At 41.5% G+C, this 17,209-nt stretch overlaps 2 protein-coding genes across 2 annotated transcripts in view; one reads left to right on the forward strand and one right to left on the reverse strand.

Annotated features, from left to right (window-relative positions):
* On the reverse strand, positions 1–12,835 carry ANGEL1 (angel homolog 1). Its single transcript, XM_015814249.2, has 10 exons — positions 12,769–12,835; positions 10,414–11,022; positions 8,842–9,062; positions 6,830–6,899; positions 6,037–6,470; positions 5,014–5,140; positions 4,469–4,579; positions 3,046–3,115; positions 1,156–1,319; positions 1–220 (listed from the first exon to the last, which is right to left on the reverse strand). The coding sequence occupies exons 1-10, from the start codon at positions 12,830–12,832 to the stop codon at positions 60–62; spliced, it is 2,031 nt and encodes a 676-aa protein (XP_015669735.1). The 5' UTR covers positions 12,833–12,835; the 3' UTR covers positions 1–59.
* Positions 12,836–15,596: 2,761 nt separating this feature from the next.
* LRRC74A (leucine rich repeat containing 74A) overlaps positions 15,597–17,209 on the forward strand; it is a gene marked incomplete at its 3' end in the record, with an annotated part of 14,316 nt that continues 12,703 nt past the window's right edge. Inside the window, exon 1 of the mRNA XM_015814240.1 lies at positions 15,597–15,633. Coding sequence (XP_015669726.1) covers positions 15,597–15,633 — 37 coding nt within the window. The remainder of the gene's footprint in view (positions 15,634–17,209) is intronic.

The raw sequence follows: 17,209 nt of genomic DNA on the forward strand, positions 1-17,209 counted from the left end.
TGGCATGATTTTCTCATTCAGGCCAACTCTTAAGAGAGTCCTGAAGATCTGGCACATGATTAGAAGTCAGGAATCTCTAGCCCAAAACTGGCCAGCAGACAAAGATGATCAGATGAACAGAAAGGATTTGGCAAGCCATTTGCTGACCACAGGATGTCCTCAGAGAGAAGGGAGAGGCGGCCAAGCAGCTTTAGGGCTCCATCTTGGTACATCCTGCGATCTAAATGCAAAACAGAATGAGAAATGTGAACAGGGCCCCGCAAAGTAAAGTTGCAATCCAGCTATCAGAAGATAAAAGCAATGCAGATAGAGATACAAACAACAGCCACAGCAATATAAGAAATGTTTACAATAGATACATTTCTAAGTCCAGATATTCACCAGGCCCCTTGATATCCTTTTCTACGTTTTTGTTTAAATTTGACATGATCAGGTGTCGGTGGCTGTTCTCAAATGTCCATATAACTCATTTTAAGCATTCAGAAAAACGTGGGGAGTGAAACAAATGAGGGAAGTTACACAATAAGAATCTGTTTCCAGTCGTCCTGGATATGTATGTCAATTTCTTGGCTTCCACGCTGCTAAATTTAAACCTTGTTTTCAATTCACTCATCACGTTAGACCTCAAATGAATGGAAGAATGAGCAACTCATTGCTCAGAAATAATCATCAACATTTCTTCCCAGAATAAACGAAGGAAAGGCAGGGATTAGTATTTGACATGGAACAAATATCCATTTCTGTAGGAAAATCAGTTTCTGTTCACAGAACTGGACAATTTCCCTTTCCTCGTGAAGTTCTCTCACTTCACCTCACAGCATTTGCACCGGTAAATTCTTCCTGTCTTAAACAGACTTTATGGATTTGGGAAAAGAGAACACAAGAGGGAAGGAGAACAAGAGAAAGCTCCAATGCACAAATAGATGTTCATATAATTTTGAACACACACACATCCCATGCACTTCTGACAATCATTAAAGAAAAGCCACAAGAAGCAGAAAAGAGACATAATCAGAACCATTGTTTTAAAGCTGAACTTACAGAACTTGTCGCTATATAAACTGATAAATGTAATGGTCCACTGTAGAAATCTGACAAATCAACAAAGATTATCAGAAAATACATATGCTTGCTGGAAGAAAGATGCCTACTTACATTCTTCCTGATCATTCTTGATTGGCATTGCTGAGTAAAATATATAATCCACAGTGGCTCCCACTCCCATTGGCATGGTTGTAATCTCTTGGCAACCTCTCTCAGGCAGGAAGTGGTTGTAAGCTGAGGTCAGGTTGAGGCTATGGTGAATACTGCCTGGATACCTATGACCAGGAAAGAAATTCCACCCCCAAAACAGAAGAGGGAGGGGCAGATGTCATTTAGCAACAGGACTGGAAGCAAGAAAAGCAAACTAAGCTAGCATTCATTATTACCATGCTTCAGAAATTTATTCAAAAGCTGCATGCCAAGAACTGATGATTATTTGGGACCCAGCTTATGAAAAAGAGGAAGTCTATCTTTTCTCTCTTTCTGCACTCCCAACAAAATCATTTGAAGGTTTGTGAGAAGAAAATGTCAGTGATATTCAGGCAACATTCCCCATTTCCAGTAGCTTCCTTTAACTGTTGCTGAATGCTCATGTTGTTTTTCAGGCTAATTACAGTCAAAGAAACCACGCAAAGGACAAATATAATATATTGCAGCATTTCCACCCACAAATGCAAAGTTGCAGACTGCTCCAGGAGAGCATACTGAGAAAGGACTCTAATATGGCAGCATTATCAACCAAAGCAACTCTATGAACTTCGCCCCAGGGTTAGATTGTGATGGAAAGTGCTCTGAAAATGAAGGGCACATTTCTTTAGGATTAGCCATAATGCCAAATGTTGCTAACTGTTCAAAAATAATCAATGTCAAAAGGAAATCTGAGAATATTTATAACAATCCTCAGAGTAAAAAACGATCTGGAACCTTATTAATGCCACAGTCAAAAGCAATAGAAAGCAGTACCTCGTGCTAGAAAATCTCATTATATGACTTTCAACAGTTCGTTTAGTGACTGAAGTTACAACAGCACTGAAAAAAATTACTTATGACCATTTTTCACCATTTTAACGACCGCTGCAGCATCCCCATGGTCCCATGATTTACATTTGGTGCTTGACAACTGACTCACATTTATGACAGTTGCAGTGTCCCGGGGTCACATGATCACCTTTGGTCACCTTCTGACAAGCAAAGTCAGTGGGGAAGCCACATTCACTTAACAAAGGTGTCACTAATTTAATAACTGCAGTGATTCATTTAACAAAGGTGGCAAGAAAAGTAGTAAAATGGGACAAAACTCCCTTAACAAATTTCTCACTTAGCAACATAAAATTCTGGGCTCAATTGTGGTCGTACGTCGAGGACTACCTGTGGTTTCAATATACACACTCTATTCTGAGTCATGTAATCAAGAGATTCTTCACTTTCTTAGCCTTCCTCTGGTTATATAATCACAGACTCTTGACGAAACGTCTGCCTTAATCTCACTTGGACAAGCATTCTTCCATCTTTTATTTATTTATTTATTTATTTATTTATTTGTTTGTTTGTTTATTTATTAAATTTATATACCGCCCTATCTCCCTTGCGGGACTCAGGGCGGTGAACAGGCGATACTAAAAACCACGATAATAAATAAATAGTTTCTGTTTTAAAATCGAATTGAATAATAGGCCTGTTCTAAAAACACACCCATACAAAACCCCCCACTGAAACACAATCCAAACTACGCCAGGCCGGCCGCACGGAATAGATGGGCCTTCAGGGCTCGGCGAAAAAGGCGCAGGTCCGCAACTGTACGTAGGTCGGGGGGGGGGTAGGTCATTCCAGAGGGCAGGAGCTGCCACAGAGAAGGCTCTCCCCCTGGGGGTCGCCAGCCGGCATTGTCTGGCCGACGGCACCCTAAGGAGGCCCTCTCTGTGGGAGCGGACTGGTCTTCCCCAATCTGATAGTCCCAGGTGTGCTTGAATTCTCCAAATCCCAACCCAGCATACAGATTACCTTGAACAAACCAGTTCTGGATCAGATTTGTTCTCTACAGTGAGGTCTTTAGGCCAATATGCAGGACGGTCTGCAATGCACAAAACAAAAGCAAAACACTTGATCAAACACACCACCCGGTTTGCAATATTTGACTCCAACAGACATAACAAAACAACATCCTATAGCAAAATACACCAAAGGCCAAGACTCAAGAGTTTAGTTTCAATATTCTGTGCAAACTACCATCTCTTTACACAACAGCCTGGAATAACTTCCACGGCTTTCTGAATAAATTCAAGCACCAACACTTGTCAAGTTAAAAATGGCTTTGCCTATTTTGACTCTGTCATGGCTGCATAACATTTGTGCAGACGCGAAACAGAAAATAAAAATTAAGGCCCAAGAAAGAAAGAACACTAGCATTTTTTAAAGTAATAGATATGATTCAGAACAAACAGTGTTCTGAAGCCAAACAGTGTTGCAGGCAAACAGTGATGGCTTCAGGAATTCTTCCCAACTATTAGTTGCAGCCACAGAAGGTGCCTACCTTTTCTTCTGTGTAGTGAAGTAGCATGTTGCATCTGTGAGAGGTGCACGTGTGCACACTTGCACTTTGCCCCCAGGTATTAATCAAGTTGCATGCATACATGTTGCCTGCATGTTTGTGTCTGTAAAGATCTAATCAGGGGAGGTGCCTATTCATCCTCTCTGGGTGTGCTTTTCTGCCCTCTTCTTACGTTGTGCCTATCGGCACTGAGACACACAGGGCAGGCAGCACGCTAAGTCATGTGATCAAGAATGCTTAGAATGGAAGAGTCAGCAGCATTCCAACCCAATGCCAAACTCTTTTTCCCATGTGGATGCAATGGGAGATATTTTTTTTCTCCCCATAGTCCCTGGCCAGATCCATCACATTTTTAAACTCTGCCAGTTTCTCCATTCAAATCCTGCGGTGTTCAGTTTTGATCCTGCGGTGTTCAGTTTTCAGAAAGTTATGTCATTGGTGAACAACATTTTAATTCCTTTATATACAGTAATTTCTTTCCAGCTTCAACTTCATAGGGCATAACCACAGATTTAATCATAAAACATGAAAGGTCAGTTTATTACCTCAATGAATTATTCCAAAGCTCCCCACAAACTGCAGAACTCATTGATGCTCTTCTGATTGCTATGAAAATCAAGCAAGACCATGCAGGATATTCTTCCCTACCAGGGGTCTCCCAATATGGATTCTCATACTATTAATACCATTAAGTATAGGCAATAATGCCCAGGAATTATGGAGTATAAAATCCAATACTTCCAGCACCATGTTGGGAAAGGCTGCTTTAACCCCACTTACAAACCCTTCTGCAGCATCTTGTTAAACATTAAACATTTTCTGCAGTGAGGTATATTATTGCTGACAGAGGTAAAATCAGGGAAGAATCTTGGATACCTGGCACAGCATCTGTCACACCTTCCAACAGGATCAAGTCTGCAGGTCGCTCACAGGCAACATCACAGTAACGGAACTGAAGCAGGAAGTCACGACTATATTTAAGTCTGTCTGCAGACGAAAAGCAGACCCAAAAGAAAAAAATTAGAATGGTTAGTGTGTGCAAACTTGTTATTTGTAATCTAATTTCCAGCTAATAGTTGTTAAAATGAAGCTGCATGTCTCCATGCATCCATGCAGATACAATTTCAAATACTAAGAACTCATTAACAAAAAAATTGAACCATTGTACGACCCTGGAAAGTCATTAATTGTTCGTTCCCACATAACCACCGATCCTGTTTACTCAATGAATTTACAACTGTCATTGAATAGTGCGCATGTAGGTAAATAATTTTTTAAAACGAGGAACCCCAGAGACTGAAAAGCCTGTCATTCTGAGGACTCACACTGAAAAGGTGTCCCTTTCTGAACATACATTACTGAAAGGTGTCCCTTTCTGAACATACATGCACCTACGATTTCAATTTTTCCATGAGATTCACCTGACTTCTTGCTTTGACAAAGAGTGATATACTGGCAGTCATCTGTTATACCCAGGCAGCCAGGCCACAGAGGAAACAGCAATTTCCGTTGGTGTGGGTTCTGACAGAATTCTTCCTGTCCAGACACCTTTGTAGGCAGAATAAGAAGAAATAACAGAACACAAATACCCACCAAGTGTTTTGAGGAAAATAATCCAAAGTTCCAAAAATCTAGAATAACCACATGAAAATCAGAAAGCCGGAACCCTAATCTAAAATAGTGTTTGTCAACCATAATTGTGTGGATTTCAACTTCCAGGCTGAGTGGGAAATTCTGGGGGCTGAAATCCATACATCTTAAAGTTGCCAAGGTTGAGATATACTGATCTAGAATATAAATGCAAGAATACTAGGGATGCATTTGCATTAACAAGCAAATTAGTATCTACTACAGAGAAAGAACTCACCCTACCCCAAACTAAAGACTTTGGAAATCTAGCTGAGCAAGACATTCCCAGAGTTCAAATCTTCCTGTTTTCTGCTAATGTAGTAGTATAGCAGGATGCAAGAAGTATGTTTATGTTCTATTTTAATTGCTTATAATTTTGTAAAAGGCAACCAACCTTTCAGCCATGAGGAACACATGTCAAATCATGGCCATAAGTTCTCTCCAGCAACAGATTTCTCTCTTTTACCCTGCAGAGAGAAACTGCACTTCTACCACACTTCCCAGCAGTGACTTGGTAGGCATCAGAGGACTGAGAAACAGGGGAGGGAGTCTGCATAGGACTTAAAGTCAATTTCTGCCACAACAGCATCCCAATATTTAAATATCTGACTGGCTATTAGTTGAAAATAGCACTTTCTGCCACAACATTATTACAGATGGCCTCTATAGTAACCAGGTCAGTTTAAATAAATGAACTAAGCCTGAAAAAGTGCTGTGTTGGAGAGAAAAGCAAACAAGATTCTCAGGAGGTGCTGGAAACCATAAAACTATTTAAGAGCTAAACCAAGACTATCTGATATCTTTCTTTTGCTTACCTTCCAGGCTGGCATTCCATGATAGTACAACTGGCCATTCCGGATGAACTTATATAGCGGTGAGTCAGGCACAGAGTTCATGTCCCCACATAAGATGATGGGGCAGTAACTGCCATCAGCCAGTTTTGCGGTTTTGTCAATCTCTGCCAAGAGCAGAGACATCTGGGCCAGTTTGATGTCTCCCCGACGGGGACTATACAATACATGAGTGTTTGCCACGCACAAAGGGCTGATTGCCTTCTCTCCCAGGTTTTCTGTTAATAAGGGCTGTAGTAGTAACACCAGGCCCACATTGTCCCTGCTGAGGATATCCAAACCAGGCCGGAAGTATTCAACAGGGCTAGCACTGATCAGTTGGAATTTATTCTGCTTGTAACAGATTGCACAACCATCTGTCTTTCTTCCTGTCCGCCGCTTGTAGATACAGGTAAAGCCTAGCCAAAGGACAAAAGCTTCTTGTTACATATGCCTCTTATGTCTAGTTTGATCTTTGAGATGAAGAAGGCATCGCTCATCTTGGCTCAACTCAATTCAGAAGGTAATGCATGGGAAAGGAGAAGCAAAACAAAGCTCAGTACACCCTCCCTTCCAAAACCTGATATGCACTGGAGCTTCAAAGGCATCCATGAAGCTCCAGGTTCCCCCAAACCATGTTGACTATCAAAAGTAAAGCCAATCATCCCAAAACATCGATGGCTGTTAAACACTGAGTAAGAGGCATTTTTACTGATCCTGGTTGGAGCATCAAGAAGCATATTCTTGAGCTAAGCTCACTATCAGAAGGAAGTTTTACCCATCATCATCAGCGTTGGCTCCAACTGCTCCCAATAATGATTCTCTTGAACTTCTTGGAGACAGAGAATCTAGAAGAAAATATCTGTAAGTTATGTCATAGCTTTCTAAGGCAGAACAAATAAATCATTTTACACTACCTACATTTCACTTCTCCCAAATTTATTATTCTCCCTAATTACATTTGCCATAAAAGGAAAAATACAGACATCCCTTGGTTAACTATGAGAATTGGGACTGGAGTTGCCGGAAAGCGATGAGGTTGTAAGGCCACTTGACTACACCATTTAGTAGTGGAAATCCTAGCATTTCTGGTTGCTGTTGTTAAGCGAATCCCACACTGACTTTAAGTAAAGACATCATGGGGTCACCATTTGCAACTTACTATTAGCTTCCCCATTGACTCTGTATGTGAGAAGCCAGCAAAGAGGTCACAAATGGCAATCACACAATAGCAGGGATGGCTAGAACTTCAAGATGGTACCATTCATAAGTACCACTAGTTCAGCACTATCACAAATTTGAATGGTAGCTAAACAAGTGGTTTGTTAAAGGAGGGCCACCTACCTAGCAGATTTTGTGACTGTACGGAATTGTATATTGTCCCTAATTACCTTAAAAATACAAATTCCAGGTATGTTCATATTAACAGTAGAAAGACAACAACCTCCAGGATAAATGTAAAAAACAACTGTTTATTAGCTAAGCTTTCATCGGTCCCCTGCCAACGTCATCTGAGTAAAAAACCAGAGATGTGAAAGTATATTTAAGTGAAATCAGAAAGTGAAAAGTATTAAAGAAGCATGAGATTCAACAGCCATGATCACAGTTATAAATATGTAATGGTAGGTGGGGAAGAACTTGGGAGGTGTGGTGAAGAGGTGCTAGCTAAGGAACAGTCAGATAATACACATCCCAGCCCAGAGGTGCATAGTGGATGGAGCAAGAGGCTTAGAAGGGACCCTCCCTAAGTTATTGAGCTGTAAAGATGACAGTGGGAGAATTTTACTTCAGACTTTCATGATTCTGCTATTGTAGCTTTACAATATAGTAGAATTAGTTTATCAAATTGTGTTTTCTATGTACTGGTAAGACTGACAGAATGGTATTAGCTAAAAGGCTAAATAGTTCTCTCCCCCTCAAAAATTGACTCCTAATTATTCAGAAAAGATAGGCTTAAAGACAGGTGAACCACAGACTTTGAGTCAGGAATGTTCTGAAGCTTTATTATAATGCAAGGCATAATGGGCCTTGCATTTCCTTTGCTTCCTCTTAGTACCAATGTAAATGCAGGTAGTCCTCACATCCCGACACTCATTCTTTGACTGTTCAAAGTTGAGACAGTGCTGAATAGGTGGTCCTCCAAGTTCCAGTCATGATAGTGTCCCCGCGGTCACGTCATCACAATCTGGGCATTTGGCAAACAGCTTGCACTTATGATAGTTGCAGTGTCTTGTGATCATGCCATTTGTGACCATCTCTGCCAGCTTCCCACAAGTAAAGTCAATGGGGAAGCCTGCAAGGAATGTTGCAAGTCACTCTAGTAAGTTCTACCAGCATTCCTACGCTTGCGCTGTGCTGCATCCTCCATCCACTGGCCTTCCTCCATTTGTGTCCTGCTGCACCATCCCAGCCTTCCTGAACTTGCTACTTGACACATCATCCATCCCCTGGCCATCTTGCCTCCCACTGGGCTACACCATCCATCTCCTCCAGCCTTCTTGCACTTGTGCATAGCCTGCACCGCATGTCCTATGGCCTACCCGATCTCCCTGTGGCACCCATGCACTCCTTACCTAGGACTCCTGTACCTCCTGCTTAATGAGCTGTGTGTCTTGGGATTACAACAACAACTGGCATTGCTGGGATTATTATTGCTAAATAATGATTCATGTGACATCATGCTTTATGATCGCATCACTGTGACAGCAGTCCTGATTCCAATTGCTGTTATAATCTGAGGACTGACTACTTGTATACTCAAATACAACAAAGCCGCCAAGTTATACTCACATCAGGATCCCAGTGCTGGATCTCCTGTAAGAGATTTGCAAGACGATAGCTCCAGTTTAGGGTATCCGGATGGCAATGCATGTAAAGATGAGGGCACTGCTCAATCAGGTCCTGGGCCAGAATGTTGTAAGACATTACTCTGAATTCAAACAGAGACCCACTCTCTGGGTTCAGGTCTGGGTTGCAGGCAGAGAGATCTTCCCAGTCTCTCCACAAAATCTCTGTACAAAAGCAAAAAGTGCAAGACACCGTTTGGATCTATGCTGGAAATGTCTGTTTGTGGCTGACACCCTGTTGTCCTCGAGAGCAAAAAGCAACTGAAGGGAGGATTACCTTTAACTAGAATCTGAGCCTGTGCTTCACAGTAAATTACTAAGTCATAAAGGCTGGTTTAATACAAATGCATCCTGTGACTTTTCATCCTGAGCAACTCATGTGCCTGACTTGGTTTGAGTTAGAGTATCACCTGAATGCATGATAAGGACTGTGCTGCAACCCCTCTGCTTGATCCAGGACAAGGAGTACAATTTTGTTGGCCATCCAGAGTTGTTGTTAAGATGGGAGAAGGGGGAGAACATTGATGAAATCCATTCATAAATAAATAAAATTACAGCTAAGACTTTCATTGAATTCATTTATGGCTATATTCTTTGGTTTGTTCTAGCCATAATTAGTCTGCATACTGCATTTGTATGATATATTTGGAAAGCTACACAGGATGCCTTAGCTCATGTGCTGTGACCCACAGAAAACTAGAGGGGAGAGGTATAAACTTCCATTTTTCCAGACAACCGTGTCAGTCTCTTATAATTATTTCATTTTTTTAAGTTAAAGTTTTTTTAAAAAGTTAAATGCACTATACAGTATTCTGATGTAACACCACCTATAATTTGATCTAAAGAGCAAAACTAGATGTAACATTAAGGCTACCTCTGTATTTAACCTAAATAAATTTTGCTGTACAACTGAGTAATTCTGATTCTTCCAGAGAATGAGAGAGTTTTCCTTTAGTAACACCAGAGCACTCTGCAAACAAATGTGTTATACTTCACAAACATTTTTAGCGTGACAGACTACCAGCTTTTATTCCAAAATTAAAAATATTCAGAAGTGAGCATTTGGGCAATCTATTCAGAAATACCAAACTAGCCTCTGGATACTTCTGTGAATTGGATTTTATTATGGTGACTGTATTCCCCAAAAATGTTATTTTTGCTATTCCAGTCTGAAAGCAAGTATTTAAAAAGTTCCTGTCTATAGATTGTAACTGGTTATTCTTTTTGAACATAAGTAATGCAGTGGATTAAATTAATATGTATTATTTGTATGTTTTTATTAGTTATTTTACATATTTTTGTCCTTATTACTGCTCACAGTGTGTAATATCTCTAACCATCAAAGGAATTTAGAAGATTCAGCAGATACCTTGAAGGAATTCAAAGAAAGGTAAGATTGAGGTATTTCCACAATATCTAACATAACTGATATTCATACATCAAGTAACACTGTAATAGTAACTCTGCTCTTATCCAGTAAAGTCAAAGTCACACAATGAAATGCATTAGTACTCACCATGATAAGGTATCTCTAGGGGGAGTGGCTGAAATTGACCTGCATCTGCAAAAGGCCACATTACTGCCTCAGCTGATATCACATCATTCTCCTGAGCAGGACTCCAGGCTAGCACAGCAGGATCTTCAATCCATACTTCTGTGGACAAAGAAGCATCCACATCTGGAAGATCACCCTCTGTCCGTACTGCTGCCCATGGAGCATTGACTTCCACATCTTCTTTTTCCTGTGTTAGTGAGCTTGCCAAGGTAGGTTCTACAAATTCCTGTAGCCCTGAAGATTCCTCAGTGGAGACCCCTTGCAGCAGCAGCTGCTGCTGTTCTTCTTCCTCCTTTTGGTCATTAGACTGTGGTGAGACAATCAAGTTGCTTAAGCTTGTCATCAGTAGCTCTGGGCCTTCTTGCCACTCCACAGCCGAAATGGCTGATACTTCGTCCAGTTCTGAAGCCCTCTCATTAGTGCAACCTCCCCCAGCCCCCTTCTCCAGCCACTGCTGCAGCAGGGCTTGCTTCTCCTCCAAGCTTGGCTTCCCACCAATTGGACCAGAAAGGCCGTCTATAGATGTGCTCTTTGGCAGAAGCGCGTTCTTTCGACAGTTAAAGAAAGCATCTGTCAAAAATAGGGACATATGTTCACTTTAGAAACAACTCGCTTCAGTGTAGTAAAACTAACTGCAATAATGCCTTTAACAATTCACAAACAGCAACAAATTCTGGCACAGGACAAATCACTGTTTTCTAAATCAGGGATTTCCAACCTTTCTGGGAGAGTGAGGAAGATTCAAATTGTGGGTACATTCACAAAGTGGTTGACTGGTGGCAAGGGCCAAAGACCCATTACAGGGAGGCAAGCAAAGTCCTGGATTGCACTCATTCATCATTTCATTTCATACATGATATTTATTATTAGTTTCTAAAAGAAGTATCTGGAATCTATATGGAGTCCAGAGGCATTTTACAAAAGATAGGTTATGTTTGAGAGTAGTGTTATCCTTCTCATCCAGGTTTTTTTTAAAAAAAAAAACAGAATCCACACAAAAAAAAGAAGACTGAGTAGGGCATGAATTCTGAAAAGCACAAAGAAATGTGTTGGTGAATATGTTGTTGCTTTTGGAATCAAAATAGGGAGCCAGGATCTATAACAATTGTGCATGATGTAAGTCCCACATAGGACTTTGAATATTTGGGTTTAGCAATATCAACATTTTATGATTCAGCTGAATTTGAAATCAGTCAGTAAACAAGAAGTGCTTACTGACAAGCCTAACTTTTCTATTCTTGATTCAAATAAAAGCAAATTAACTGACATTAATTTCAAAAATTGGTTGACCAGGTGAATAAGCACTGTAGAAACAAAGACCCAAACTTAAGTAAAACGAAGGTTTTACTTTGTAAACACGATTAGAAGAAATGAGACAGAATAAAGTTATACACAAAAAGTTTTAAGCGTGTTATTTAGGACCGAGGGTCTGAAATTTGATAATAGTGCAGTCTCAAAATCATCCTGATTATTAGAAAGTAAGTAACTTTAAAACCAAGGGGCCATTTCTACATCTTACAACAGGGCAATGAAGCCACAAAAAAGAAACTGAAATGTGACACATGCAGTCCAAGGCATGTTGATCATCAAAATCGCAGATTTGGTAGGAAAAAAAACCCCTAACTGAATGAATACTTGTGAAATAAAAACGTCGGCAACGCCTGCTCTTACATCCTCTCCCTTTCAATTGAACAGCAGGGAAAATAAAACTGATGTATCTCATAAGGTTGCAAGAAAATAATGCAAGTAAAGTCTCATATAAAAGTCAATCATTAGCAAAACAAGCAAAGTTGTTTCCGGTCCAACGATCCCACCTGCCCAAGTGCCGTATTTATTTATTTTACACACACACGCCTATCCTCCTCTTGTTCCAACCATTTGCCTTTTCTTACAGATTTTAAAACACAGTATGATTTTCCAGGACCCGTTTCAGTGTTGATCTCAGTTACAAGCAACCTCACGGCCGCCTCGGTCCGCCTGTTTTGATCCTCCGAGGGGAGAAACTTCACCAGCACGCCGGAAGGCGGGACGGGGAGGGGGCGGGAAGGCCCAATGAAACCCCGGCTCCCAGCGCCTGGGCGGAGACGGGCGGCGCAAGCGGGATGCTCCTCCCGGCCGTCCTTTTCGCCGTTGGGCCAGCTGCCCGGCGAAGGCCGGGGCCTGGCACCCGAGCGAGAAGCCTCGGCAGCCCAGCAACCATGCCCTTTGCCTGATTGGACGCCCTGTCCCATCCCGCCCTGAGAGGGGAGCGACGGTCAAGCCTGCTTCGCCCGAGCGGGGGTGGGGGGGACGAGTCCGAAGCGGGGAGGCGGTTACCTTGGAAAGCCTGCAGGAGCCGCGACAGGGGCAGCAGGACGTAACAGAGGATCGTCCCGATCATCCCGCCAGCCCGCTCCTCCTTCCCCTCCCTCCCGGCCGCTAGCCAGCCACGCGGAAGGCTGGCTCCGCCTCGCCCCAAACTCCCGGAGCTCGACGAGGGTGCTGCGGCAGGGCGGCTCTGCGCTTTCTCTCCGGGCTTAGGGGCTGGGGGGGGACCCAGGCCCTTCCCCCCGAGCCGAGCGGAGTGGAAGTTTGCGCAGCCCCGCCCGCCTGCCTCCTTCCCCTCGGTTCCACCGACTTGCAACGAGAAGCACGCGCGGGAAAGCCAAACCCCCAAACCGCACCCCTTTCTACGCGAGCCTTGTTAGTCCCAGATTCGGCCCCTGCTGGGTAACCGCAGTCCCGGAGTTGTTGTCAGTTTGGCAGAAGAGCGAAGAGATCCGGGTTTAAAGGGAGCTGCGGGGCTGTCCCGCGGGCGATAAACAGCGGAGGGGGGGGGCGGGGATATCAACTCCGTATGCCGCCCCTCCCCCTCCTTGAGTTGATTGAAGGGAAAACGAGATGGGCGGACTTCCCAAAGTTTAATGGAAGAGGGTGACAGCGAACCATCTGCTTAACTGTATAGGGCAGGGGTAGGCAACCTTGGCTCTTTTATGACTCGTGGACTTCAACTCCCAGAATTCCTCAGCCAGCTGTGCTGGCTGAGGAATTCTGGGAGTTGAAGTCCACGAGTCATAAAAGAGCCAAGGTTGCCTACCCCTGGGTATAGGGTGACAGAATCAAGGGACCAATTCAACTTGCAATTTATACTTCTTAAAAAAAGGGTGTGTAAATCGGCAGCTGGTACATTTGTTACATATTAGCAGGAAAAAAAAACCGCGGTGAGGGATAATCCCCCTCTTAAGCACGGGTGCGGAAGACTTCGCTTCTTTGTTTGGCTGTCCAGATAGCTGTGTAGCAGTGCAAATCGGGGATTACCCATTATTTCATCATCTCAGTATATTGATAGCAGTTTAAGTCAATATCTGAGAAGATTTCTTAAAACTCTGAACTGCATGGACGCCCTGAACACTGAATTTCATTGTTTTAAAATAAAGATGTTTTTATTTGCCTACTAGTTGTTGTTACATATATTAGTGTCACCCATTTATTTATTTTTTCTTCGGCCACCAGTCAGAATAACTGTCAGTTTAAGATATTAGTGCTAACAAAAAAGTACTATCTAGTCTTAACCTTTTAAAACCTAACATTTATGTTGGTCCAATTCTTCTTTGGTCTTATTTTTACATACCAACATTCATAAACAAATACACTTGACCTACAGGGAATGGTTTCACTAAATTTATCCCTGTGTTTGCTTCTTCCAGAGTTAATCCAGTTGAATTGTCTGCATACTTACTCCTCCCTATCACTGGCTCTAGTGGAGTTGATTTACATGTTTTTATGTAAAACAAATATCAAATTAGATGAAAAACTAGAAACTCTTACCTGCTGGCTATATCCAGTTAACAAACACTAGAATATCCTCAGCCAGTTAGAATCGTAGGGCAGCTCATATTCTACTGTTACTCAAAATAACTACCAGGAGTGCATAATGTGGCAAACAACTCATCTTGAGATGACCAGGCTTAGGATTCATATAACCCATTTTTTAAATAACTACAATTGTAAAGGGAGAATGGAAGCAGCATACAACTTGATTCTCTTCTGTGTCTAGCATGGAAAAAGGGCTATTTTCTTACACTGTATATGCCATATCTTTTTAGTGCTTTTGAATAATTTTTTGACTACTGGCCATTGTCTGCAAGTCCCTGCAGTTTTCTGGGAAAGATTTTCAGCAGTGGGTTGCTATTGCCTCCTTCCTAGGGCTGACAGGGTAACTGGCCCAAGATCACTCAGTTAGCTTTGTGCTTCAGAACTAGAACTCGTGGTCTGCTATATAACCTGGTGCCTTAACCACTGCACCAAACTGGCTCATGCGACCTCTGGCTAGTATAAAAGCTTGTTCACTGTTACCTAAATACAGTAGCCTCGGGTCTAGGGTTATGAAATATTTGAAGCCTCATGTAAATAAAAAAATGCAAATAAAAATTTTACTTGTTAAAAAGTCAAATGGGGGCAGTTCAGGGAATTTATTGTGGGTAGAAAATAACCAAAGAAAATAGGGCATGAATATCAGTGCATCAGTTGTCCCCAGTGATTCAGCTTACATCAGGCCCATATTTTGATGTTAATAGGTCATCTGAACTGAATGCTGCTAGTAATTTTGCCATGCTTATTGAAAGAATATTCTAACCAGGTTGTGCAACAACTACAAAACAGGAGTTTTTCATGAATGTTAAAAAAAGTTAATATACAAATCTAATGTGGTTTCCCATCACTGCCCCTTAAATTACCAACACACCACTTTCTGAAACGAGATCTCTGACCTTCATTCTGATCCATTTTGATCCAGCTCAGCAAAGAAGACTTGACCCAAGTCTCAGCTATGTGACTATAGAGATATCATATATCCTAGGTCACAATGTCTCGGTGAGGTCATGGAAGACTTGAAATTAAAGTGACCTAAACTTGAGGCAATAAACATGCATAACATACAGGTAATCATAGTGATATGGAAATGTGGTCATTATAATCAGAAATAATACAATTTGGGATGCTCCATTGCCAGCTGACATTTTAAGACATGAACCTTTCTGTGATTCATAGTAGTTATTGGATGGGTCCAGTAAAGGTTCTGCTTTAGAAGGGCCTGAAGGAAAGGAAACTATCACAAAAATACAGTAAAGAAGAATCAACAGATTATCTGATCTCTCAGCAATAACATGGACTTTTTACAATTTTTGGAGGAGGAGGAGGAAGGTGAGATTGTAGTAGATGCGATATTCAATTTAGAAAAAATAAAAATAAACATGCCCTTAAAGAATGTCCTTCAACTTTTAGCAAATGTCATAACTGTGCAATGTTGACTCTATACATGTGAGATCCCAAAAGGGGAGATGGACATTGATGTTTTTGCATGAGTGTAAAATGGGCTAGTAACCAGAACTATAAATTCAGAAATGAAGAAAACTGCCATTGCAATTATTTTCAGCAAGAAACAAAAAACTAAGTAGATTACTTAATTTACATTTACTATAATAAATAAATGTGAACAATTGCATCTTGATTGAGCAGCTGATAATAAAAAGCCTATCCCCAGGCCCCAAAGAATAAAACAATACTATTATTACAAATGGAATCTGTTGCAGGAATGGGATATCAGAAGCTTACTCAATGCATGTGAGTTCCTTAGAGGTTGCACTGCTGGAATTCAGCTAAATAATAATCAGTATTTTAAAAATGTAACTGATAAGCAAAATATATATGGTAAACTTCCTGAGAACCTTCTTACTGTATTTCCTTAATCCTTTCCTTCCCTGCCAATTTTCTCTAGTGACATTACCATCCACACAGTCCTATTAGATAAATGTAGTCTGTGAGTGCAAAACATTAGCTTCTTCCTGAACTATTATAACAAAACGTTTGTGTGGCCTGAATCCAGGGGCTTTAAGAAATAGCCTGAATAACAAATATTGCTTATCTTAAAAGCGTATCTAAGATCTAAAGCCTCTCCAATCTTGGCTACAAAAATCTGGATAACCATTTGATATCAAGAAAGAGTTGACGTTTTATGTATCTAATTGGAAATCCTAACCATGGTTTGAATAGTACTAATACTGCTCGTTATTCACAAATTATTATCCCATAATAGGCAAAGACAGCTCTTGGATGGTTTCTTGTTCAACATTGAGAACTCATCCAGGGAAACTAGAGCTCTGTCAATGGCTATGGCCAGCTTTCTTGGTGTTCCAATATCTCAGGGGCTGCCACAAAGAAGAGGGAGTCAAGCTATTCTCCAAGGCACCTGAAGGCAGGACGAGAAGGAATGGGTGGAAACTGATCAAGGAGAGAAGCAATCTAGAACTAAGGAGAAACTTCCTGACAGTGAGAACAATTAACCAGTGGAACAACCTGCCTCCAGAAGTGGTGAATGCTCCAACACTGGAAGTTTTTAAGAAGAGACTGGACAGCCGTTTGTCTGAAATGGTGTAGGGTTCCTGCCTGGGCAGGGGGTTGGACTCGATGACCTCCAAGGTCCCTTCCAACTGACACTCTCCGTCCGTTCGGCGTTCGGCTGCTGTTCCCCCCCCCAGCAGATGGCAAGCCCCACGGAGCTTGACACCAACTTTATTATTATTATTATTATTATTATTATTATTATTATTATTATTATTATTATTATTATTATTATTATTATTATTATTATTATTATTATTATTATGGATCTCATGTCAGTTTTGAATATTAAGTAACACTTAAGAAGGGCCCAAAGCTACAAATTGGTAACCCAATGAGTGGAGGGAAGAGACAAATTTCCTGCATACCCACCCTCCAA

This window comes from Protobothrops mucrosquamatus, unplaced genomic scaffold, assembly GCF_001527695.2.
Source record: "Protobothrops mucrosquamatus isolate PMUCROS unplaced genomic scaffold, P.Mucros_1.0 scaffold231, whole genome shotgun sequence".
In the NCBI taxonomy this organism is placed as follows: domain Eukaryota; kingdom Metazoa; phylum Chordata; class Lepidosauria; order Squamata; family Viperidae; genus Protobothrops; species Protobothrops mucrosquamatus.